The 24,726-nt window shown below is 43.0% G+C and overlaps 1 protein-coding gene across 1 annotated transcript in view; it reads right to left on the minus strand.

Moving 5' to 3' along the window:
- The window catches only part of pxdnl (peroxidasin like), a 498,663-nt gene that overhangs the window by 174,502 nt on the left and 299,435 nt on the right, over positions 1 to 24,726 (minus strand). Inside the window, exon 7 of the mRNA XM_033020388.1 lies at positions 23,312 to 23,429. Coding sequence (XP_032876279.1) covers positions 23,312 to 23,429 — 118 coding nt within the window. The remainder of the gene's footprint in view (positions 1 to 23,311; positions 23,430 to 24,726) is intronic.

Raw genomic sequence — 24,726 nt, forward strand, 5'->3', positions numbered from 1 at the left:
ATATTGTCGTTTGCCCCTAGGCAAAGTCACCAACATATTTACTGTTTTTGATAGTAAATTCTAGGTAATCAATTACCCTTGTAGGTGTCAATTTTGATTTAACTGGATGGATGAGGTAACCAATTCTTTCAAACAGGGTTTTGGTTTGCTTGACTGATGCTTCTGCCAATTCGTGGTGCCTCCAAAATGAAAATGTCCTCCAAATATGCCATTATTATGTGGTTTTGAGACCTTTGTAGTCCCAGAATTGGTTTCCGTAGTTTGGTCAATAGTCTAGGAGCTGATGTCAACCCATTATGGCAGAGCCATGCCATCCAGTTAAATTTCAAATATCTCCTGTTCTTAATGAATAGACACCGAATAGAATGCATCTTTGAGGTCGATGCATGCCATGTGACCATTTTATAGGAAGCTCCTATAAAATAGTAGTTAGACCGTAACAAAAAATTGTTGTTTCTAAAAGTGTGTACTGCACAAATGAGTTAAACCTGGATGAAGTGACATCCTCCATCTGTCACCTGTCCTGGAAGGCAATCCTGCCCAAAATACTGGGCCTGCCTTGAAGACAATTCCGGTCCGAGTTCCAAGTCTGCTTGGAACCTATGTATGTTGTGCAGTAAAAAATAATCACATGTTGTTATCTGTTTTTTAAAACCAGATCTGAAATTCATGTTGTTGTCATTTTGAACAAAAACACAAGAGTCAAATTACCAACATGTAACTGGTCCACAATCCCTTGTTTCAGTAAACCCAGACCCACCTACCTCCATCGCTACCGATGGTCTTGTGGTAAGCCCAAAGGCCCCTGATGCGGGTTCCTTTTCTCTCTTTGATTGGGAGTTGGACTGGTAGGAAGTGTGGATTCCATGTTTCTCCTGACCTTTGCTTGGGTCTTGGTCTGAAAACCTTATCACACTGAGCCTGCCTTGTCGGACAATTCTGGCCATAATTCTGAGTCTGCCTTGAAAGACGACTCTGATCATATTTCCGTGCCCAGCTTTCAAGCTACCACCGGCTTCAGTGAACTGCTTACCCCTTATGGAGGTGTGGGGTGTGTTGTCGCCTACTGATGAAGTTTGCTTGTCGTTGGTACCTTGATTGGTCCGACAGCTTTTGCTTCCTTCTTCTGGTCTTACCTGAAGAGAGGATTCGGCGGCTGGTTTCTCCAAAGTCACCCTGATAGCGCTGTTCCCTTGCGGCATTTGTGCGGATATTCTGCCAACTGCTGTCTCTTGAGGCCATATGCATGTGCTTCAGTATGTTCATACTTTAATTCGAGATCAGTTACCTACTGATCTCGAAACCAAATTTCGTTTGAACTTTATGTGAGGTTCAAATGACAAATAAATGGTATTGTATAGTATTGTAATTCGAGATCAGTTACCTACTGATCACTCACACTCCCCTCCATTGTGAGTGAGATTTGTAGGTAGCCCTGAAAACAGGTGCTGTCGCAGGCCCCTGAGGATACCTGCGCTGACATGGCCCCTCCAGCGGGCCTAAATGAGATTCTTGGTTTGGGTCAGACTGAAACTGACCGTGAATGCTCCTCTCCTCAGAGCAGGAGACATTTTCTAGATCTCTATCCAGGGAAGCACCCAGTGGAACCTGGATGATTGCAGAAGTATTTCTTTTCTTTTGTGCTTATTATTTATTTTATGTAAAGCTCTTTGGTGCAAGTTAACTTAAACAGTGCTATATAAGTAAAAGTTACTTACTTACTTCCTTTCTTCTGCTTGTCCCTGGGAAGGTTTCCCCCCCCCCCTGCTTTTGTACTCTGATTCAGAGTGGTTTCTTCCATATGTACTTCCCCCTCCAATGGGGAAGACATTGGGTTGCCCCATTATGCGAGGCTCCCGGTACTGCCTGCTGTAGGCCTGGGCTGACACAGCTCTCTCCTTAGAGCAGGTCATTGTTGGAGCAACTTCTCCAAAAAGTTGCTCCTATGTGGGAGAGTCGTCCTCAGACGCTCTCCGTTGAGGGAGAGTATCCCTTTCCCTCCCCGGACTCTTCTGAGTCAACGGGTTGTTTGACTTGCGGGTGGATTTTCCCGTACTGCAGGACCACCAACGGAGCTCTCCTCCTGCAACAAGTCTCCTGCCGGTTCAGCTGCCGGCGCTAAATGTCGGGAAACACCGTTGCCCGCTACTGGGAAATGCTGCGGTCTTCGGCAGCCGACTTCCCCGCGGACCGTCTCCTCGACATCTGGGCCCTGAAACTACAAAAAGTTTATAGCCCGAAAGAACGCAGGTAAGTGATTCAACTATCCTTACCTGCCGATCCCGACGGCCTGGGAGGGCGCAGTGCCTCTGCAAGTCCGTCGCACGTTGCGTTCAGACCTAATGACGCGCACGCAGACGGATGGCCCTTCTTCACGTAGTCACTCACGTGACTCCGAAGTAAAATGAAGCATAGAGGCTGCAAATAATTTATGTGAGGTTGACAAATGGAGGAATTCCACCTGGGCATTTCATAATTAGATAATATAACCATATAACAATTACAGCATGGAAACAGGCCATCTCGACCCTTCTAGTCCGTGCCGAACACGTATTCTCCCCTAGTCCCATATACCTGCGCTCAGACCATAACCCTCCATTCCTTTCCCGTCCATATAACTGTCCAATTTATTTTTAAATGATAAAAACGAACCTGCCTCCACCACCTTCACTGGAAGCTCATTCCACACAGCCACCACTCTCTGAGTAAAGAAGTTCCCCCTCATGTTACCCCTAAACTTCTGTCCCTTAATTCTCAAGTCATGTCCTCTTGTTTGAATCGTTCCTACTCTCAGTGGGAAAAGCTTATCCACGTCAACTCTGTCGGAACTCTGTCAGAAATATTTCTGTCATAGCCTATTTCTACACTAACTTCCCTCAATGTCCTAGGGAATATCCTGTCCGGACCTGGAGACTTATCCACTTTTATATTTCTCAAAAGTGTCAGTACTTCCTCTTCTTTGAATCTCATAGTTTCCATAGCTACTCTACTTGTTTCCTTTACCTCACATAATTCAATATCCTTCTCCTTGGTGAATACCAAAGAAAATAAATTGTTCAATATCTCCCCCATCTCTTTTGGCTCTGCAGATAGCTGTCCACTCTGACTCTCTAATGGACCAATTTTATCCCTCGTTATCCATTTGCTATTAATATAGCTGTAGAAACCCTTTGGATTTACTTTCACCTTACTTGCCAAAGCAACCTTATATCTTCTTTTAGCTTTTCTAATTTCTTTCTTAAGATTATTTTTACATTCTTTATACTCCTCAAGCACTTCATTTACTGCATGCTGCCTATAATTATTGTAGATCTCTCTCTTTTTCCGAACCAAGTGTCCAATTTCCCTTGAAAACCATGGCTCTTTCCAATTTTTACTATTTCCTTACAACCGAACAGGGACATAAAGATTGTGTACTCTTAAAATTTCACCTTTAAATGTCCTCCATTTCTCTTCCACATCTTTCCCATGAAACAAACTGTCCCAATTTACTCCTTTTAAATCCTTTCGCATCTCCTCAAAGTTAGCCTTTCTCCAATCAAAAATCTCAACCCTAGGTCCAGTTCTGACCCTCTCCATAATTATATTGAAACTAATGGTATTGTGATCACTGGTCCCGAACTGTTCCCCAACGCATACCTCTGCCACCTGACCCGTCTCATTTCCTAACAGGAGGTCCAGCACCGCCCCTTCTCTAGTAGGTACTTCTATGTATTGCTGCAAAAAACTATCCTGCACACATTTTACAAACTCCAACCCATCCAGCCCATTTACAGAATGTGTTTCCCAGTCTATGTGTGGAAAATTGAAATCCCCCACAATCACTACCTTGTGCTTACTACTAATATCTGCAATCTCCTTACATATTTGCTCTTCCAATTCTCGCTCCCCATTTGGTGGTCTATAATACACCCCTATAAGTGTTGCTACCCCTTTCCCATTTCTCAGTTCCACCCAAATAGCCTCCCTAGACGAGCCCTCTAATCTATCCTGCCAAAGCACTGCTGTAATATCTTCCCTGATAAGCAATGCAACACCTCCACCTCTTGCCCCTCCAATTCTATCACACCTGAAGCAACGAAATCCTGGAATATTTAGTTTCCAATCACAGCCCTCCTGCAACCATGTTTCACAGATCGCCACAACATCATACTTCCAGGTGTCAATCCAGGCTCTAAGTTCATCCACCTTTCTTACAATGCTCCTAGCATTAAAATATACACATTTAAGAAACCCACCCTCTCTTATTCTCTGTTTATTGCCTTTTTCTTCCCTCTCCCCTACATTTTGGGTCAGAGTGCTACCATTCTCTGCCTCCTGCCTCACACACTGACTGCTAGCTTTCCCAATTTGAGTCCCTCCCCCCAACCATACTAGTTTAAAGTCTCCCCAGTAGCCTTAATATATAATATAGTGTATGCGCAGACAGAAAATTAATTAAGCTGATATACTGCTACTTCCTGTAATTACTCATATTGATTGCTTACTATATGATCTTTCTTTAAGTTTCTTTTGGAAATAATTATGTTACATAAGTTTAATGGACAGACCATTCATGTAGCAACAAAGAACTGCAGATGCTGGTTTACCAAAGAAAGACACAAAGCGATGGAGTAACTGAGCAGGTCGGGGGCATCACTGGAGAACATTGATTGGTGACATTTCAGGACCCTTCTTCCGACTTGTTCATTTGTCATTGATTTGATAACAAGTGATTTTGACTTTTTTAATTAATTCAACACAAAAGCAGAACACAAAAAAGTTTAAATGCACGGTTTCAGAGGATGCAACCTTGAGATGTTGCAGCAAATAAAGATCCTTGTGCACCTAACAAGGTATGGTACACTTGGAAGTAAAAATGAGGGGACTGCATGGCTGCCTTATTATTCACTCTATCATAGGTGTAAACATTTTCTGTTAACAAATATCCACAAAGGTATTTTGCTGCACTTCGGTACATTTATTGTGATGATAATATTTATATAGTAAAATGGGCGCCTCCAAGTCAGACTGAAAATTCAAACAGTGATTAAATTGTATTTAGAAAATGCATCTATTTTTGAGTGGACTCACCTCAAATTGTACACCAAAGCTACAGATCTTCCAAAAGGCCCTGAAAGGCTGACAGGTCCATTGATAACCACTAACTGTATAACTGCATGGAAATTTGGCACTTGCCAGTAACAGCCTTCCCAAGCTTCCTCTCAACTGAATGCTGCACTGAGGACACGACTCCGGGGTTAAATTTCTCTCAGCAAATAACAGATCGCAAATCTCTGCGGATTTCCCAAACTGGAAAATCCGCCCACAGCTTAGTGCCAGATTAAACTTGGTGCAAGTACAGTGGCTCATTTAATTTAATGGAAAATAGCAATGAATATAATAAACCTGGGATGAATATAAGGACAGTTCCTCATTTATTTTAATTTAAAATATTAAAATGCAACAAAACATTGTTTGTTGTTTGCAAATGATTTTCACTTTTTAATTAAACAGTTCAGAAAGATAAATGCTATTTTAAAATTCTAATTACATTCTAAGGCATACAAAGATTCTATCTCTTTGGCAGTTGGTGGCACAAAGGACGGTGGGTGTATTGAACGAGCTACGAGAGGAGGTAGTTGAGGTAGTTGAGGTAAGCACTATCACAATATTTAAAAGACATTTGGACAGGTACACAGATAGAAAAGGTTTAGTAGGATATGGGCCAAAAGCAAGCAGGCGGGAGTAGTGTAGAAGGGGCATCATGGTCAGTGTGAGCATGTTGGGCCAAAGGGCCTGCTTCCATGCTGTATGACTCTGTTGTAACCTGAAAGGGCCAGGTCAAAGCATTTCCGGGGACAGAGCTTCCTGCTTTTATTGATGGATGGCCAGCACTAAATCCTTGTCTGTCAGCTAGGGTTAGCTTGAAGACAGAAATTTGCGCAGGTACTCACTCCTGCAGTTAGGAGCAGGCATCCAGGAAAGGTGATCAGTAGCTTGTGTTGCACACTAGTCGGCAGAAGATAACAGTCATTTCCACTTTTATTTCCATAGTCATACAATGTGAAATTAGGCCCAATTTGTCCACACCAACAAACTTGTTCCATCTATACTAGTTCCATGCCTGCATTTAGCCTATATCCCTCTAAACCTGTCCTATCCATGTACCTGTCTAAATGCTTCTAAAATATTGCGATCGCACCTCCCTCAACTGCCTCCTCCAGCAACTCGTTCCATACACCCATCACCCTTTGTATAAAAAAGTTACCCCTTAGGTTTTGATTAAATCTTTTCCCCCTCACCTTAAACCTGTGCCCTCTGGTTCTCGATTCCACCTGCGCTGGGCAAGAGACACTGTGCGTTTACCTGATCTATTCATCTCATAATTTTGTACACCTCTATAAGATCACCCCTCATCCTCCTGCTCTCCCAGGAATTGTACAGTTATTACAAATCCTACCATCAGCGGCGCTCCAGATCTGCCAGTTTTTAAGTTTTTAGTCAGGTCTAGTATGAAAATATTGATCATGGATAGACAATAACACAAAATATAGATAGTTTAGATATTCTTATGACATGATTGAGCAAAAATAATGATTTTGATTATCTTGAGAGTGGATGTTTGTGGATATTGAATAAACGCATGTGTAAAACGATCCTTGCCTGCAGCAGGGTTATAAACCAACAGAGTAAAATTTATGGGAATTAAACAATCAATTCCTTCCATTGGCATTGAAATTCATGACAAAGTGAGATTTAAAAAGCATGTTTTATTGTGAATTCTTTTGTGAATGGGATCAGCTTGTTATTTGGATACTTTGGCTATTTAAAAAAATATTGTAAACTTACAGTAGATAACCTTCCTCACTGTCCATCATACCACCAACATTGGCATCATCTGCAAATGTACCAACAATGTTTACGACATACTCTTCCGAAAAATTAATGTAAATAACAAACTATGGTAGACCCAGCACTGAACCCTATGATACTGTACTTGTTGCAGGCCTCCAATCAGAAAAACAAACTCCACAGCTACAATTTCTCTCCTTCCTCCAAGTCAAATTTGGATCTAATTGGACAGCTCATCTGGATTCCATACACCCTAACCTTCACTAGGGTCACCCCTCTGCCTCCAACGAGCCAATGAAGATGATTGAAGATGATTGAATTTCTTTCATGCCATAAGGTCATGTGATCATCGTAGAATTAGGCCATTCGGCCCATGACGTCTACTCCGCCATTCAATCATGGCTGATCTATACATTCTGTAGAGATCTATCTATTCTCTTGCCTTCTTCCCATAACCTCTGACACCTGTACCAAGTAAGAATCTATCTATCTCTGCCTTAAAAATATCCACTGACTTGGCCTCCACAGCCTTCTGTGGCAAATAATTCCACAGATTCACCACCCTCTGACTAAATAAATTTCTTCTCATCTTCTTCCTATATGAACGCCCTTTAATTCTGAGACTAGACTCTCCCACTCGTGGAAACATCCTCTCCACATCCACTCTATCCAAGCCTTTCACTATTCTGTATGTTTCAATGAGGTGCCCCCTCATTCTTCTAAACTCTAAACTTCAAAACATTTTTCTATAACTCAAGACGATCCTATGTTGTCAAAGACCTTGTTAAGGTCCGCTAATAACACGTACACTGCCCAGCCCTCGTGAGTCCTCTTCAAAATAATCTATCTGATTTAGGAGACACAATCACCCACACACAAAGCCATGCTGACTATCCCTAATCAATTTGTGCGCTTATCCAAATGCCGGTAGATCCTGTACCTAAAATCCACTCCAACAATTTTCCCACCACTGACGTCTGGCACACTGGCCTGCTGATCACTGGTTTGTCCTTGGTGCCCTTCTTAAATAATAATACCACATTACCCATCCTGCAATCTTCCAGAACATCACCCGTGGCTAACATAGGTGTAAATCTATCTACATGAGCCTCAGCTATTGCCTACCTAGAGACAGGAGACTCAGCTACTTCCTACCGATCTTCTTGCAAGGTCCAGGCATGCACTTAACCAGGTCCTGGGGACCTTACCCAACTTATTGCGCTTTAAAACAGCCAATTGTATCTCTTTGCTAAGTTGTATCTGATCTAAGATGCCATAATTCCTATGCCTCAATTCTTTAGCTTCAATAAAAATGTACGAAAAGTACTTATTTACTATCTCCCCCATCTCTTGTGGCTCTACAGAAAGACAGCCAAGCATTTTTTTCCTTTAACCATAATTTTTCTTTTAATATACCCACAATATATAATGATTTTCCATTTCCGTGCCTGCCAGCTACACTTGGCTACTAATAGTGCAATGGTTCTTTATATGTCACATATGCAACTGCATAGTGAAATTCCTGGATATTACTCGGACTGGCGCTGCCATTTTTGGTGCCATTATTCAAATTCCGGTCAGCTCACATGCATAATGTACTGGAGCAGATCCCACAAACCAAAGTCCCTTTCCTCTCTCGTCCAGCCGTCTTTGTGTCCCGGGGGCGCCTCCTGCAGCCGACTTTGAAGGCGCTGGGAGCATTATCTCGGGTCATCCTCCTACTGGCCCACTCCCAGCACCCGACCTCTCCACCGCCATCCTGCTTGGGAAACACTCCGGGGAGTGTTCTCCGACACTTCTTATTCTCGCAGAGGGATGCGCTTGATCCCGACTGCCTGAATCTGTTGTATGCCTTTTTCTTGACCAGAACATCACATATCTCATCCCTCAACTCTCCAGCCTTGCCGTTCACTCCAACAGGCACACACTACAACAATTCTTGCTATCTCATTTGTGAAAGCCTCATACCCACCTGCTTGGTAAGATTTACACAAGGTCCGATACCCTCAAGGCAAGTTGGACAACTTCCCCTTACAAATACAAGACAGCCTTAAATTCCCTACACCAGGACCTCCACTGCCACATACTGTATGTGAATCTGTGTAACCTCTCACCTCATCCCCATTCTGAAGCTTCTTGCTATATGTCCGCCTCAGAAGGGTCTCGACCCAAAACGTCATCTATTCCCTTTCTCCAGAGATGCTGTCTGACCCACTGAGTTACTCCAGCTTTGTATCTATCTTCACATTCCACTCAGTCAGCAGAAGTGGGTGTGAAAAATCTACACAGTGCACTCCACAGAAATCCAGTCTCACCAGTGCTTGAGTGCTAAACCAGTGTCTTCAGGCAAGTTCAAATTACAGCGGCCTGTAATTTGTAACAGTATTGCTGGTTAAGAACAGAGGGTGTCTTATCAAAGGGCAACTATTTCATCTCTGGTTTCACTCTTTCATCAAAATAACACAGTTCATCTGTACTACAAATTAAAATGCATTTAAACTGGATCCTCAAAAGTCTTTTTTTAATTAACCTTTGAGTAATAGTTATCTACTAAAGGCAACAATATTAAAAAAACACTAGACTAAGTGGGACCCATTGGGTCCCTGTCACACGAGAGGCCTGGTCCCCCAACGCAATATTGCATCACTCACACATAGCCCCCAACTGGCACAGGTGCGGCTCATTTACCCTCATCCCCCAGCACTCCCTTCCCCCTCTTCACCTTTCCCTTCTCCTCCTCCCCTCCCCCAATCCCTCCCTCCCTCTACTTTCCCCTACCCTCAGTCACAGCCTGCCGACCTCCATAACTCCTCTCCCCTCCCTACCTCCTTCTTTTCCCTCTACCCCCCATGCCTCACCTCCCCCTATCCCCCCACTATCCCTCCTGACCTCTCCCACTGCCCTCCTCTCCCTCTATTCCCCACTCCCTACCTCTCCCACTCCCCCCTCCTCTCCCTCAATTCCCCCCTCACCCACTCTCCTTACCTCTCCCATTCCCCCTCTCCTTTGCTACCCCATTCCTCTTCCTCAATCCCCCCACTCTCCCTCCTCACCTCCCCAGGATATTTCCCCTCTCCTCCTTCCCTCCCCCAATCCCTCACCTCTCCCTCCCTCTCTTTTCCCCTTCCCCAGGCCTGCCCTCCCTCCCTCCCTCCCTCCCTCCCTCCCTCCCTCCCTCCCTCCCTCCCTCCCTCCCTCCCTCCTTCCATCCATAAAAAGCAGCATCTGCAGTTCCTTCCTCCACAGGTCATTCATTGTTAGCTGTGGTTTAGATCCCGTTGGCTTGATGATTGGACCAGTTTGCATCGCGTGTGTGTGTTACTCAAACTCTGTGCAAACTGCTCGGCTCTCCTGCAACACAACCCACCCTCCATCTACCCATTCCGTTTGGCCCGTCCCCGTGCAGCCCACCAGTCTACCTGCCTGCCTGTTCGCTGCTGCCTCTGGGCTGCGGGGCGGGGGGGGGGTTTGTCACGGTGGGCACCAGGAGTTTTGATGAGCTGGTGGAGAAGATCTCCTCCGAGAAGGCCATGAGGGTGAGTTACGGCAACGGCGGCGGCGGAGGAGACAGACCCAGGGGGACGGGTAGACGGGACCGCCATTGCTGCAGAGGGCGGGCGGGGGAAAGGGGTGAATGATGAGGATGATAGAGACTCCAGGGCCTCCACTGGGACTCCACTGAAACCCCCACCCCGGGTGGGGCACAAAGGGGCGTCGCCATCCCGGCCGTGGCATTGACTGACAGAAGAGACCAATCTGCGTGGGGCTGATGGAAGGAATACGCACAAGCGGTTTTTAAGATTTTTATACGATTTTTAAAGATTTCGATAACTTTTACAATATGCCACCGATCGGAACGAAACTTGTTGCACTCGCAGCACAGGAGAACGGTGAGTAACTTGGCAAAAATAATCGTAGCGCTATCACGTACTGTTTTTGCGCAGATAGAAAAACACCGCAAACCGGAAGAGCACAAGATCAGAGTTTTAGTTATGAATAGATTATGATACTTTGTAAAATCTCATTTAAAAACACCTTAGCTTGTGCATGGCATTTGTGGCTGAGGGATCTAGGATGCTTACTGATTGCTGTAACAAATAAGGTATAGATATAATTTATTATTGTCACATCCACCAAAATACAATGAAAAGCTTTTGTCTGTGTGCTATTCAATCAAATCAGACAATACCACACATGAATACAATCAAGTCAACCACAAGTAAAACAGATAGAACAAAGACAAAAACTACCAGAGGGCAGAATTCATAGAACTAAGTTTACACAAAAAAAAACGAAATAAGGTTAGAAGGCAAAATTTTGGATGAAGAGATGAGTTCTGAGGAAGTTTTAATATGTGTGACGAGGAGAATTAAAATTTGAAGAGGCAATTCTACTAAGTAGCACTCAGCCCTCAATAACATAGATAGAAGGATTCACAATAGTCTAAAGCCTGGACAAAGAATTTGGTGGAGAGAGATATATTTCCAACTCTAGTTGACAGCAAATAAATGATATAACCACAATGACAAGCATTTCAATTCTGTGGTATTAAGGGATTGGGAATCAATGTGTGCCAAATAATGTATTGCATAACAATAAATCATATTTTATTCATCATTTCATGTGTATTGATGTGAATTGTCCAAGCTTTCAAAATTCACAAAAAAGGCATATTGATTTGATATTCTGTGCATCTGGAAATAATATCATTTTAGCTCTTATTGAAGAAAACCTGTTATTTTTGGATCTGGATGTGATTATGTGGATTATGGCTTGCCATTTGAACAGCTACCATTTGGTTCACTGAGCAGAATGAACAAATTAAGGATATAAATGTTTTTGTACAAATGAGCTTAATTCAGAAATTACCAAGGTTCCTCAAAAATAGTATAGAAGGTGTCTTCTATAACAATACATTATGTGAACTATCGTTAATGATATTTTTCCTGAATATTTCAGAACATATTGCTGAGCAGGCTCTTAATAAATTATAGGAGTAGAATTAGGCAATTTGGCCCATCGAGTCTACTGTGCCATTCAATCATGGCTGATCTCTGCCTCCCAATCCCATTTTTCAGCCTTATCCCCATAACCCTTTTGACACCCATTCTAATCAAGAATTTGTCTTAAAAATATCCACTGATTTGGCCTCCACAGCCCTGTGGCAATGAGTTCCACAGATTAACTACTCTGACTAAAGAAGTTCCCCTCCCACTTCTTTTCTAAAAGAGTGCCCTTTAATTCTGAAGCTATGGCCCTCGACTCTCCCACCAGCAAAATCATCCTTTCCACATCCACTCTATCTATGTCTTTCATTATTCTGTAAGTTTCAATGAGGTTTCCCCTTAACTTTCTAAACTCCACGAGTAGCGGCCCTGGGAAGGTTCATTCAAAAATTAAATGAATAGTGCAGGAAACACAAGGGGCTTGAGATGCTAAAATCTTATTCAAAAAGAAGGGTGCGGGAGAAACACAGAAGGCAAGACAGCATATGTGGAGAGAATGGTCAGGCATTACTTTGGATTGGGACCCTTCAGTTGAAACATCGGTTGCCCATTCCCACCACAGATGTTGCCTGGCCCACCAAATTTCTCCAGATTTCTGCATTCTGAACTCCATTCTCGAGCAATATGCACAAAATTGAAATTAGTTCTTACTGATAAGGAGAAAGTTCTTGTTGAGGGAAGCTGCTAATTCAGTATTCATGCACTAGTTTGATAGTTTCCTTGCAGTAATCTTGGTGGGTTCTGTATACCGACTATTGAAGTTGTGGAGTGTGAGTCTAATACACAGCAGTGGATTTCGGGTGGGCTAAGGACTGGGTAAGAGGTTACAGAGATTCTCCGATGTGGCAGCGGATATCCTGGTACTCATCATTTAGAAGTCTTCATTTTTTTCCATTTGATAGTCTACAGCAGTTTGTGTAACATTCAAGCTTGGAAGAATGCATGTTAAAGTTGCAGCATGAATCTTCCAGCCACCTTCCTTAAGGAAAATAAAACCTTCCCTCGCTGGCATACAAGGGCAGGTCTGTTCCTATCTAGATCAGCAATTACAAACAGGAAATTCAAGAAATTGCATTTGACTAATTCTGTCAGTTCCAAGACTCAATAAATTCTCAATAATCTCCTCATTCTTACTACGGTTCCACAGGACTGAGGACGACTTGCTTAGTCTTTGGTGCACTGGATTTGGAGATGATAGATGGTTGGAACTGCAAACTGGCTCAGCACTTCAACTCCCCCTCGCATTCCCAATCTGACCTTTATGTCCTGGGCCTCCTCCATTGTCAGAGTGAGGCCCAGCGCAAATTAGAGGTACAACACCTCATATTTCGCTTGGGTAGTTTACACCCCAGCGGTATGAACATTGACTTCTCTAACTTCAGATAGCCCTTGCTTCTCTCTCCATCCCCTTCCACTTTGCAGTTCTCCCACTAGTCTTACTGTGTCCGCCTCCATTCTATCTTTGTCCCACCCCCTCCCCTGACCTCAGTCTGAAGAAGGGTCTCGACCCGAAATGTCGACCATTTCTACTCTCTAGAGATGCTGCCTCGCCCGCTGAGTTACTCCAGCATTTTGTGTCTACCTTCGATTTAAACCAGCATCTGCAGTTCTTTCTCACACATGAGTCAGGAGATGTTTGACAGCAGAGGTGAGCAAGTAATATGTGAGTCTGTGTAATTCTAGCCCCATATTATGCACAGTTCCTGTATGCCCCCAATATCACCGGGCAGCACAATGGCACAGCGATAGAGTTGCTGCATTACAGTGCCAGAGACTTGGGTTTGATCCTGACAATGGGTGCTGTTTATATGGAGCATGTACATTCTCCCTGTGACAGAGTGGGTTTTCACTGGGTGCTCCAGTTTCCTCCCACATTCCAAAGACGTGCAAGTTTGGGGGTTAATTGTTCCTAGTGTGTAGGAGCGAGCTTGTGTATGGGTGAACACTGGTCAGCACAGACTTGGTGGGCCAAAGGGCCTATTTCCACACTGTATCTGAAAACTAAACACCAAAATATTCCTTCGCCACTTTGATCAGTCATGACAAAACGATTCACGTGATTCAGTGGTCTCGACTTGGAACGTTCCCCATCCCTTCTCTCCAGAGATGCTGCCTGTCACGCTGAGTTACTTCAGCATTTTGTGCCTACCTTCGATTTAAACCAGCATCTGCAATTAATTCCTATAGAAAAAATATGATCAGGAGTGGGCCATACGGCCCTTCAAGCCAGCACCAGCATTCAATATGATCATGGCTGAACATCCAAAATCAGTACCCCGTTCCTGCTTTTTTCCCATATCCCTTGATTCCGTTTGCCCTCAGAGCTAAATCTAACTCTCTTAAAAACATCCAATGGATTGGCATCCACCCTTCTGTAGCAGAGAATGCCACAGATTCACAACTGGGTGAAAATGTTTTTCCTCATATCAGTCCTAAATGGCCTACCCCTTATTCTTAAACTGTGACCCTGTTAACTGTTAACAGTCGAGCACTCTTCTCTGTTTCTCAGCTGTTACGACATTGTGGTCCCAGTTGATCAACATTATAGACCAAGCTTCAGCATTGCAAGGAGCAGCCCCATGTACATGAAGAAGGGTTTCGGCCCGAAACGTCACCTATTTCCTTCGCTCCATAGATGCTGCTGCACCCGCTGAGTTTCTCCAGCATTTTTGTGTACCTTCGATCTTCCAGCATCTGCAGTTCCTTCTTGAACCCCATGTACATGATTCCTGTTTACTTTCCTGTTCATTGAAACTTAACCCAAGACCATGGTGACGCAGCGGTATAGTTGCAGCCTTACAGCGCTTGCTGCGCCGGAGACCCGGGTTCGATCCCGACTATGGGTGCTGTCTGTACAGAGTTTGTACGTTCTCCCCGTGACCACGTGGGTTTTCTCTGAAATTTTTGGTTTCCTCCCTCACTCCAAAGACGTACAGATATGTAGGACGTACATGGTAAATGGTAGGGAATTGAAGAATGTAGGTGAACAGAGGGATCTGGGAATAACTGTGCACAGTTCCCTGAAAGTGGAATCTCATGTAGATAGGGTGGTAAAGAAAGCTTTTGGTGTGCTGGCCTTTATAAATCAGAGCATTGAGTATAGAAGTTGGGATGTAATGTTAAAATTGTACAAGGCATTGGTGAGGCCAATTCTGGAGTATGGTGTACAATTTTGGTCGCCTAATTATAGGAAGGATGTCAACAAAATAGAGAGAGTACAGAGGAGATTTACTAGAATGTTGCCTGGGTTTCAGCAACTAAGTTACAGAGAAAGGTTGAACAAGTTAGGGCTTTATTCTTTGGAGCGCAGAAGGTTAAGGGGGGACTTGATAGAGGTTTTTAAAATGATGAGAGGGATAGACAGAGTTGACGTGGAAAAGCTTTTCCCACTGAGAGTAGGGAAGATTCAAACAAGGGGACATGACTTGAGAATTAAGGGACTGAAGTTTAGGGGTAACATGAGGGGGAACTTCTTTACTCAGAGAGTGGTAGCTGTGTGGAATGAGCTTCCAGTGAAGGTGGTGGAGGCAGGTTCGTTTTTATCATTTAAAAATAAATTGGATAGTTATATGGATGGGAAAGGAATGGAGGGTTATGGTCTGAGCGCATGTATATGGGACTAGGGGAGATTATGTGTTCGGCACGGACTAGAAAGGTCGAGATGGCCTGTTTCCGTGCTGTAAATTGTTATATGGTTTGTTATATGGTAGGTTAATTGGCTTGGTGTATGTTCTTGCCTCCAAAGTGGATAACCTCACATGTATCCACATTATACTGCATTTGCCATGCATCTGCCCACTCATCCAACCTGCCCAAGTCACTCTGCATAGTTTATCATCACTTGTTGGGATCTTGTTGCAATGCCGGTCTCATACACACAAAAAAGAACGCTGCATTAAATATTCATTAATTTTGTCTTTTAAATGTTATTCAAATAACATTCTTCCTGCCAGTATTATTCCAAACAATCTTCAGTCCCCTCACATTTTATAGTTCTCTTTTTAAATATAGGTATCATGAGATCATGAATTAAGCCATTTGGCCCATCAATTCTACTCCATCATTCAATCATGGCTGATCTATCTCTCCCTACTAACCTCCTAACAGTATGATCTCAACTGTTCAACTGTATGATCTGGGACTATTACCTTATTGCACAAAATATTAAAAATGCACATGATCAATACATGTATCTAATCTGAGAATTGTTGCAAGATGAGTGGAGCAACCAGGACCAAAGTAGCACAAATCTTGGGCAGGAAGAGGACTTCATGTTCTAAATTAAAATAGTTATAATAAATGTGCAAAATGTCAAATGAGCAGCAAATATTAGGTGTATGATGGAACATGAATTAGAAATCATGTCTGGAATGAAAATAAAGGATTACATCTCTGTTTTTTGGGCATTGAGTTACTTCAGAAGAGGAGCCAGAGTAGGCAGTTATCGTTTCTGTCTTCAAATGGTATAATTTGACGTGGACATTATTTTGGGCCGGACATTATTTATTTAGTTCATAGCCAATGATTTATTTTGAATAGCCAAGGTAGAATAACAGACAATATGTTATACTGACTTAGAGTTTGAGTTGTTGTTTTAAAATGCAGTTATAAATTGGGAATGCCATGTAATAGATCAATTTTCTCTAGATGGCAATATGCCAACAAATTTGAAATTAAAGAGTCGTTCTATTGTGTTTGATGCAATTGGAGTCACCTACATAAAAGCAGCCTGTTTGCTCACAAACACTTTAGCTCTAGGGATAGATAGATAGATAGATAGATAGATAGATAGATAGATAGATAGATAGATAGATAGATAGATAGAGAGATAGAGAGATAGAGATAGAGAGATAGAGAGATAGATAGAGAGATAGAGAGATAGAGAGATAGAGAGAGAGATAGAGAGATAGATAGATAGATAGATAGATAGATAGATAGATAGATAGATAGATAGATAGATAGATAGATAGATAGATAGATACTTAATTGTCACATGGACCATGAACGTACAGTGACATTCTGTTTTTGCATACCCAGTACACAAAAGAATCGCCACAAGGCACAGACAAATTGTGTTCAATTAAGATCTTGTCAGACATGTCCATGAAAGAGAAAGGAAAACATGGAGCAATGTCCTTGGTAGTGATAAACGTTGCAATGACAGGTGCTTATTTCACGCTATTCAGACCCTTCTGGTTTGATCTGATTGTTGTAATGAGGTAATTATATTATGTGCTTTAAAATAATGCAAGGTCGCTGGATCTGAGGCAGTGTCACATTGAGTACTGGAACAGAATCTTGTCTCCAGTCACGAGTCTCACCAATCAACTGGTTTGGAATGATATCAACACTTTCTAAAATTGCTTCCTAGTACAAATTGAAGGGGAAAAAACATTTTTACTTTGCAACTCTACCATCTCCATGTACCAATGTGCGTACTTCATCAGCCACACTGAAATAAAACACTTTACCATTGATTTATAGTCCCAATTTGCAACAGGATAGGAGGGAGAGAGAAAGCAGGGAATTATAGACCAGTTAGCCTGACATAGCGATGTTATAGCGGCACATTTGGAGAGCGGTAACAGGATCGTTCCAAGTCAGCATGGATTACGAAGGGGAAATCAGGCTTGACAAATCTTCTGGAATTTGTTGTGGATGTAACAAGTAAAATGGACAAGGGAGAGCCAGTGGATGTGATGTGCCTGGATTTTCAGAAAGCCTTTGATAAGGTCCCACGCAGGAGATTAGTGGGCAAAATTAGAGCACATGATATTGGGCTCGTTGTACCTCCACTTTTCCTAACCTGACACCATTCAGATAATAATCTCCCTTCCCGTTTTTGCCTCACATGGATAACATCACATTTACCCACATTATACTGCATCTGCCCACTCACCCAATCTGTCCAAGTCACAATGCATCCTCTTCACAGTTCACACAGCCACCCAGCGTTCTGTCATCTGCAAATTTGCTAATGTTACTTCCTTCATCCAAATCATACATGTATATTGTAAATAGCTGTGGTCCCAGCACCGAGCCTTGTGGCACCCCACTAGTCACTGCCTGCCAATCTGAAAGGGACCCATTAATCCCTACTCTTTGTTTCCTGTCTGCCAAACAATTTTCTATCCATGTCAGCACTCTAACCCGAATACCATGTGCCCTAATTTTGCCCACTAATCTCCTATGTGGGTCCTTTGACATTTTTACAGGACCCTGGTGAGACCACACCTGGAGTTTTGTGTGCAGTTTTGGTCTAATTTGAGGAAAGACATTCTTGCTATTGAGGTAGTGTAGCGTAGGTTCACAAGGTTAATTCGCAGGATGGCGGGAATGTCATATGTTGAAAGAATGGTGCGACTGGGCTTGTTATCACTGGAATTTGGAAAGATGAGATGGGATCTTATAGAAACATATAAAATTATTAAGAGATTGGACACGCTATATGCAGGAAACATGTTCCCGATGTTTAGGGATTCGAGAACCAGGTGCCACATTTTAAGAATAAAGGGTAGGTCATTTAGAAGTGAGATGAGCAGAAACTTTTTCACATAGAGAGTTGTGAATTTGTGGAATTATCTGCCTCAGAAGACAATGATGGCCGATTCACGGGATGCATTCAAGTGACTGTTAGATATAGCTCTTAGGGCTAGCGGAATCAAGGGGTATGGGGAGAAGGCAGGAACGGGGTACTGATTGTGGATGATTAGCCATGATCACATTGAATGGCGGTGCTGGCTCGAAGGGCCGAATGGCCTACTCCCGCATCTTTTGTCTATGTATCTATGTATTAAATCCCACCAGCATGTCAAAGTCCTGAGAAGCTACTAAAAGGCTGTAGCACACTTTCTCCACTGGAATGTGTCCTCCTCCCAGAACTGAGACCGAGTCCATGGGAAAAGGGGAGACTGGGCATTAATAAGATCTGGGTTGTGTTACTCATGTAGGAGGGTGGAGGAAGGAGAGGAATGCCTAACAGCTTGGTGCAACATTTTACCTTATAACTAAAATTACAGCTGAGTTTAATCTCGGTTGCTGACAATTTGCTCCTTTGTATTTGTTACTACTCGAGTTCCTACCAGTTGCTCTACTTTCTTCTAACATATTCAACTGCTTATTGTAAATTGCCCCTTTGGGGTAAATAGCAAAATGATCAAAGTAGATTGATGGGCATTGGAGAGAAACCAGGTGTTGTAGGGCTTCAGGAAAAATAAGGAGAGTGTGCAATCCTGCTCCTTCTCGATCTCAGCGCAGCATTTGACACTGTCGACCACACCATCCTAATTGACCGTCTCCGGTACGGGGTGGGTATTGATGGAACTGCCCTGAGCTGGTTCATCTCCTACCTCAAAGGTAGGAGTTTCTCTACTAACATAGGCAACTCTTTCTCCTCCCCAGTTAATCTCTGCTGTGGGGTTCCACAAGGAACCCGCAGCATATACAGCAGAACCCCTGTATATGCTCCCCTTCGGCCAAGTCATTCAAAGGCACGGCATTTCCTTCCATTGCTACGCAGCCGATACACAACTCTATCTCCCCCTGAAGCCCAAAAAAACGATCAAATCTACTTAACCTTATCCACTGCCTCGAGGATATCAATCAATCAATCAATCAATCAATCAATCAATCAATCAATCAATCAATCAATCAATCAAGCACTTTATTCATCCCCGAGGGGCAATTTAAAGGGCGCATTACAGTAGCTTTTTAAAAAAGAAAGGGACACAATCAACGAAGAGACAAACATTCAAAGCTACTCTCTGCACCAACCGGTCGACCGCACGAGTAGTGACCCGGCAAGGATTGGGTTGTCAGCAGCGATACAATAATAAAGAACACACAAAATGTAACACAAACATCCACCGCAGCATTCATCACTGTGGTGGAAGGCACAAAAATTTGGCCAGTCCTCCTCCATGGACAGGACCAGAGTCCAGACTCAGTCCAGGATCGGCTCTTCCTCACCGGAGACCGCGGCTTTAGATTGTTGTAGGCCGCAGGCCGGTGGTCAAGATTTAAAGTCCCCGCCGCAGCCAGAAGCACCGTAGACTGCAGGGCCGGCGGTCGAAGCTCCCCTCCAGGGATGATGGTAAGTCCATGCCGGCCCCGCGGTAGAAGTTGGCCGCGGGCCGGCAGTGATGGCTTCTTCTTCCCCCGGGTCCCCCGCGAGGGATCCCGGGCTGTAGACGCCGCACCAGCTAGAGCTCTGCAGACCGCGACTTCAGGCTGCGACTTCAGGCTGCCGGCTGCCCCGGGCCAGCGAAACGGAGCGCTCCCCTCCAGCGAACCCCAGCGAGGGTTCACCCGCTCCACGCCGAGAGTCCACGCTACGCCCGCCGCTGAAGCCCCGGGCACGTCTCCGGGAAAGGCCGCGCCGATCCTTGATGTTAGGCCATGGGGGAGGCGACCTGGAAAAAGTCGCCTCTCCATGGAGGAGGCGACCGAAGCGGTTTCCCCCTCACCCCCCCCCCACACCACCCCCCACACAAGACACACAAAAAAACATTAAATACACACTTTAAAACATACTAAAAAATAAAAAGAAGTTGAAAAAACTGACGCACTGCTGACATGGCTGACATGGCTGCTGCCAGAACAGCGCCCCCGGAACAGTGTTGGATGGCCCAGAACTTCCTCCAACTAAACAAGAGTAAATCTGAGGTCATTCTTCTCAGCCCCTCGGACTCAATCAAAACGATAGCAGGCAACCTTGGAAGCCTTACCCCATTACTCAAACCTCACGTCAAAAACCTTGGCGTGATATTTGATTCAGCATTGAAATTTGACAAACAAGTCAATGCCGTGGTAAAAGCTAGCTTCTTCCAGCTTCGGACGTTAGCTAAAATAAAGCAATTCCTCCAGTTTGATGACCTTGAAAGGATCATCCACACATTTATCTCCTCCCGCATCAATTACTGCAACTCCCTCTACACTGGCATCAGCCAATCTTCCCTGTCCCGCCTGCAACTGGTCCAAAACGCGGCAGCGAGACTCCTGATGGGCACCCGAGAAAGGGACCACATCCCCCCGATTCTGGCCTCTCTCCACTGGCTCCCTGTGCGGTTCCGAATAAAGTTCAAGATCCTTCTTTATGTTTACAAAGCCCTTAACGTGCTTTCCCCCATCTACATCAAAAGTCTGCTTACCCACCACACCACCTCCAGGTTCCTCAGATCGGCCGACTTGGGGTTACTGAACATCTAGGCATAAGCTCAGGGGCGACCGGGCCTTTGCAGTTGCAGCTCCTAGACTGTGGAACAGCATCCCTCTTCCCATCAGAACTGCCCCCTCCATCGATTCTTTTAAGTCGAGACTTACTGTAAAACTCATCTTTACTCTCAAGCCTTTCTTGATGTCCTCTGAGGGAGGGCTATATGTATGTATTAATGTAGAGTATGTACTTAATCTATGAACCACTGTTGTATAACGTTAGTTCCTCCACCAATGTAAAGCACTTTGGTCAACGAGAATTGTTTTTTAAATGTGCTATAGAAATAAAAGTGACTTGACTTGACTTGACTTGACTTGAGAGGGGAATAAGACTAATTTCTGAAGGTCAGAGGATTTAACTTACTCTGTAAGGCACCAAATGGAGTATTGCAGAGGGCAAACACATTTGTTGTACAAGCATTACTAATGCTAGAAAACAAAACTGCGTTGAATTTCTGGGCTGCTGTATTGTTGTTATTGCGTATTGCAATGGGGAAAATGGGTTTTACACTGTCATAACACTGAAGAAAACCAAAGTTTTCCAAATGAATTTCTTGACATGTCATTGATGTGATATGAAAGGCATAGAATTAAAGATAGCCAAAATGGATGGAATGTACATACTGAGGAGGACTGCAACAGCATAAACAGGATAAGCAGGTTAAACTTTATAAATGGGAAAGGATTGAAAAATTAACACAGGATCATGTGAAATCTTATACGTTGAAATGAAAAATAATTGGTTAATATATTCAAAGAGCAAGAATCTGGATGCAAATTATTGAAAGCAGAGATGCCTTCATACGGCTATAACAATTTTAAATATAGGATTTAATAAAATAAAGAAACTGTAATATATTTGTTACAGACTTTTAATGTTTTTTAATATTTTAATCACTACATTAAATAATGGGGATTAAAATAGTGGGCAAAGGGTAATGAGTAATATCTTGGGGAAAGGCGAAACTAAAATAGTCAACATGAAATAAGATATTCTGAAAAACTCCATCAAAGAATTTTATGAATACAAAATTTGCTCCCACTGGGACAATTCAGTATAAATAGTTCTGGTACATTTCAGGAGCAGCATATGAGGGAGAGGTTTTGGATGATTATACTGGTTGAATTTAATCAGAAAGGGTGGAGGGTGGATCCAGAACTAAATCTTGCACAAACTGCTTTGGCCTAGCAGTCTTTCGTTGTATATTTTGTTGTGAGCAATTTTGGGCCTCATATCTGAGCTGTGTTGTGTTGTACTGGTGCAAGAGAGGGTCCAGAGGAGGTTTATGAGAATGATCCCAGAAATAAGTGGGTTAACATATGATGACGGTACTGGGCCTGTACTCACTGGAGTTTAGAAGGACGAGGGGTCCCTCATTTACCGAAAAGTGAAAGGCCTCGATAGAGTGCATGTAGAGAGGATGTTTCCACTAGTGGGAGAGTCTAGGACCAGAGGTCATAGCCTCAGAATAAAAGGATGTTCCTTTAGGAAGGAGATGAGGAGGAATTTCTTTAGTCAGAGGGTGGTGAATCTGTGGAACTCATTGCCACAGAAGGCTGTGGAAGTCAATGGATAGTTTTAAGGCAGAGATAGATAGATTCTGATTAGTACAGGTGTCAGGGTTATAGTGAGAATGGGATTGAGGGGAGAGATAAATCAGCCATGATTGAACGACGGAGTAGACTTGATGAGCCAAATAGCCTAATTCTGCTCCAATCACTTATGTAGTTCTATAGAATTCCGAGGCAAATCATGCAAGCAGATAATGGTCAAGTTGGAGACAGTTAGGTTGAGATTTCCAGGGATTAGAGTTAGCTCAATGCATGGTTGTCAACCGTCAAACAGGGAAAGTTCAGGTAGAAATCATGCTTAACTCAATAAAATCTTGACACTGCATACAATTTATCTATAAACCTTTAAGCCTAACATTTGGTGAAAGTGTTGGTCATAGTTTATAAATAGCATATAAATATAAACTTTAATAGCAATTTTTTTCTCATTCATTTTAAATCTGTTCTAGCTAGAGAAATATATATCGAATATTTTATCTTAACATTATCATTTTGGCCTATTACAGTTTATTTAATGATTATTAAATAGTAGTCAGATTGCATTTCAACTGCTTTAATTAGATTTTCATAAAAATATGAAATCAGCATTCTGATATTAATATCTTTATATCAACCCTTATTATAACAGCATTATATTTAAATGGATATACATCAATGATATGCAAAATGATATACATCAAACTCACTTATTATGCAGCCAGACAATTTTTGGCTTCGGATTCCCCTCCGCTCTGCAGGTGAAATGTGCAGTATTTCCTAGCGTAACATGCACATTTTGAGGTTCTGAAATAATACGGGGCCTTTCTGGAAATAAAAAAAGTTGCATTGCAAACATGTTTAAACAGTGTATGTATCCATAACAAAAAAATATTATAATTACAAACTTTGCTCCCATTGGAACAATTCAAAATAAATACTTCTGGTATTTTCAGGGGCAGCACACTAGGGAGCAGTTTTGGATGGTTATATGTAGAAATAGAAGGTGGGGGGAATCTAGAACCAAATTTTGCACAAGCTGCTTAGGCTTAACATTCCAGTGTTGTTAATCCCAAGTAGTTCCATAAAATTCTGAGGCAAATCATGAGAGCAGGTAAAGGTCAAGGGGTGGAAACTGTCAGGTTGGGAATTCCAGGGATTAGAGTTAGCTAAGCGCATCGTTGTCAACATTTCACTGCAATACTGATCATTTGAAGCTTGTATTATTGTTATGTACTGTAATTAAATAAAAGTAATGGAAAATGGTCTATTAGTCTTGGCTGGACTATCTGAGAAACTAATTCTTAGTTTTATATTTAAAAAAGGGACATTACGGTGGCTCAGTGGAGCTGCTGCCTCACAGCATCAGAGTTCTGGATTTTCTTTGAGTACTCCAGTTTCCTCCCATATCCTAAACACTTGCGGGTTTGTAGGTTAATTGGCCTCAGTAAAAGCTCCCCCTAATGTGTAGGGAGTAGTTGAGAAAGAGAGATAATATAGAACCAGTGACAACAGGGTCGATGTGGGCCAAAGGGCCTATTTCCATGCTGTGCCTATAAACAAAACTAAAGTTATTCATACTTTTATTTTAATAAGCATGCTGGAGTCATTCTTATTTGTATAAAACATGCTCAGGAAATCTGACAAGTGCATTTCCTCCCTAGATTATGAGTGTTCGATAGCCTGCACATACAAACAAGTATCAGGAGATTGGCACGACAGTCTGAAGAAGGGTCTCGACCCAAAACATCACCCATTCCTTCTCTTCAGAGATGCTGCCTGTCCCACTGTGTTACTCCAGTATTTTGTGTCTATCTTTGGATTTTCTATATGCCTGACTGAAAACATCCTGCCTGGTGGGAACTCAGTTTGTGGCAATATCTGAATGGTCATAGAATCATACAACACAGAAGCAAGCCCTTCATCCCAACTTGTCCATGCTGACCATGAGGCCCCATCTACGTTAGTTCTACATGCCCTCATTTGGCCCATATCCTTCTAAATCTTTCCTATCTATGCACCTGTCCAAAGGTCTTTGAAATGCTGTTATGGCACCTGCCTCAACTACCTCCTCTAAAAGCTGGTTCCATGTACCCAGCACCTTTGTGTGGAAAAAGTTGCGCCT

Source organism: Amblyraja radiata, chromosome 4 (assembly GCF_010909765.2).
Source record: "Amblyraja radiata isolate CabotCenter1 chromosome 4, sAmbRad1.1.pri, whole genome shotgun sequence".
NCBI lineage: Eukaryota > Metazoa > Chordata > Chondrichthyes > Rajiformes > Rajidae > Amblyraja > Amblyraja radiata.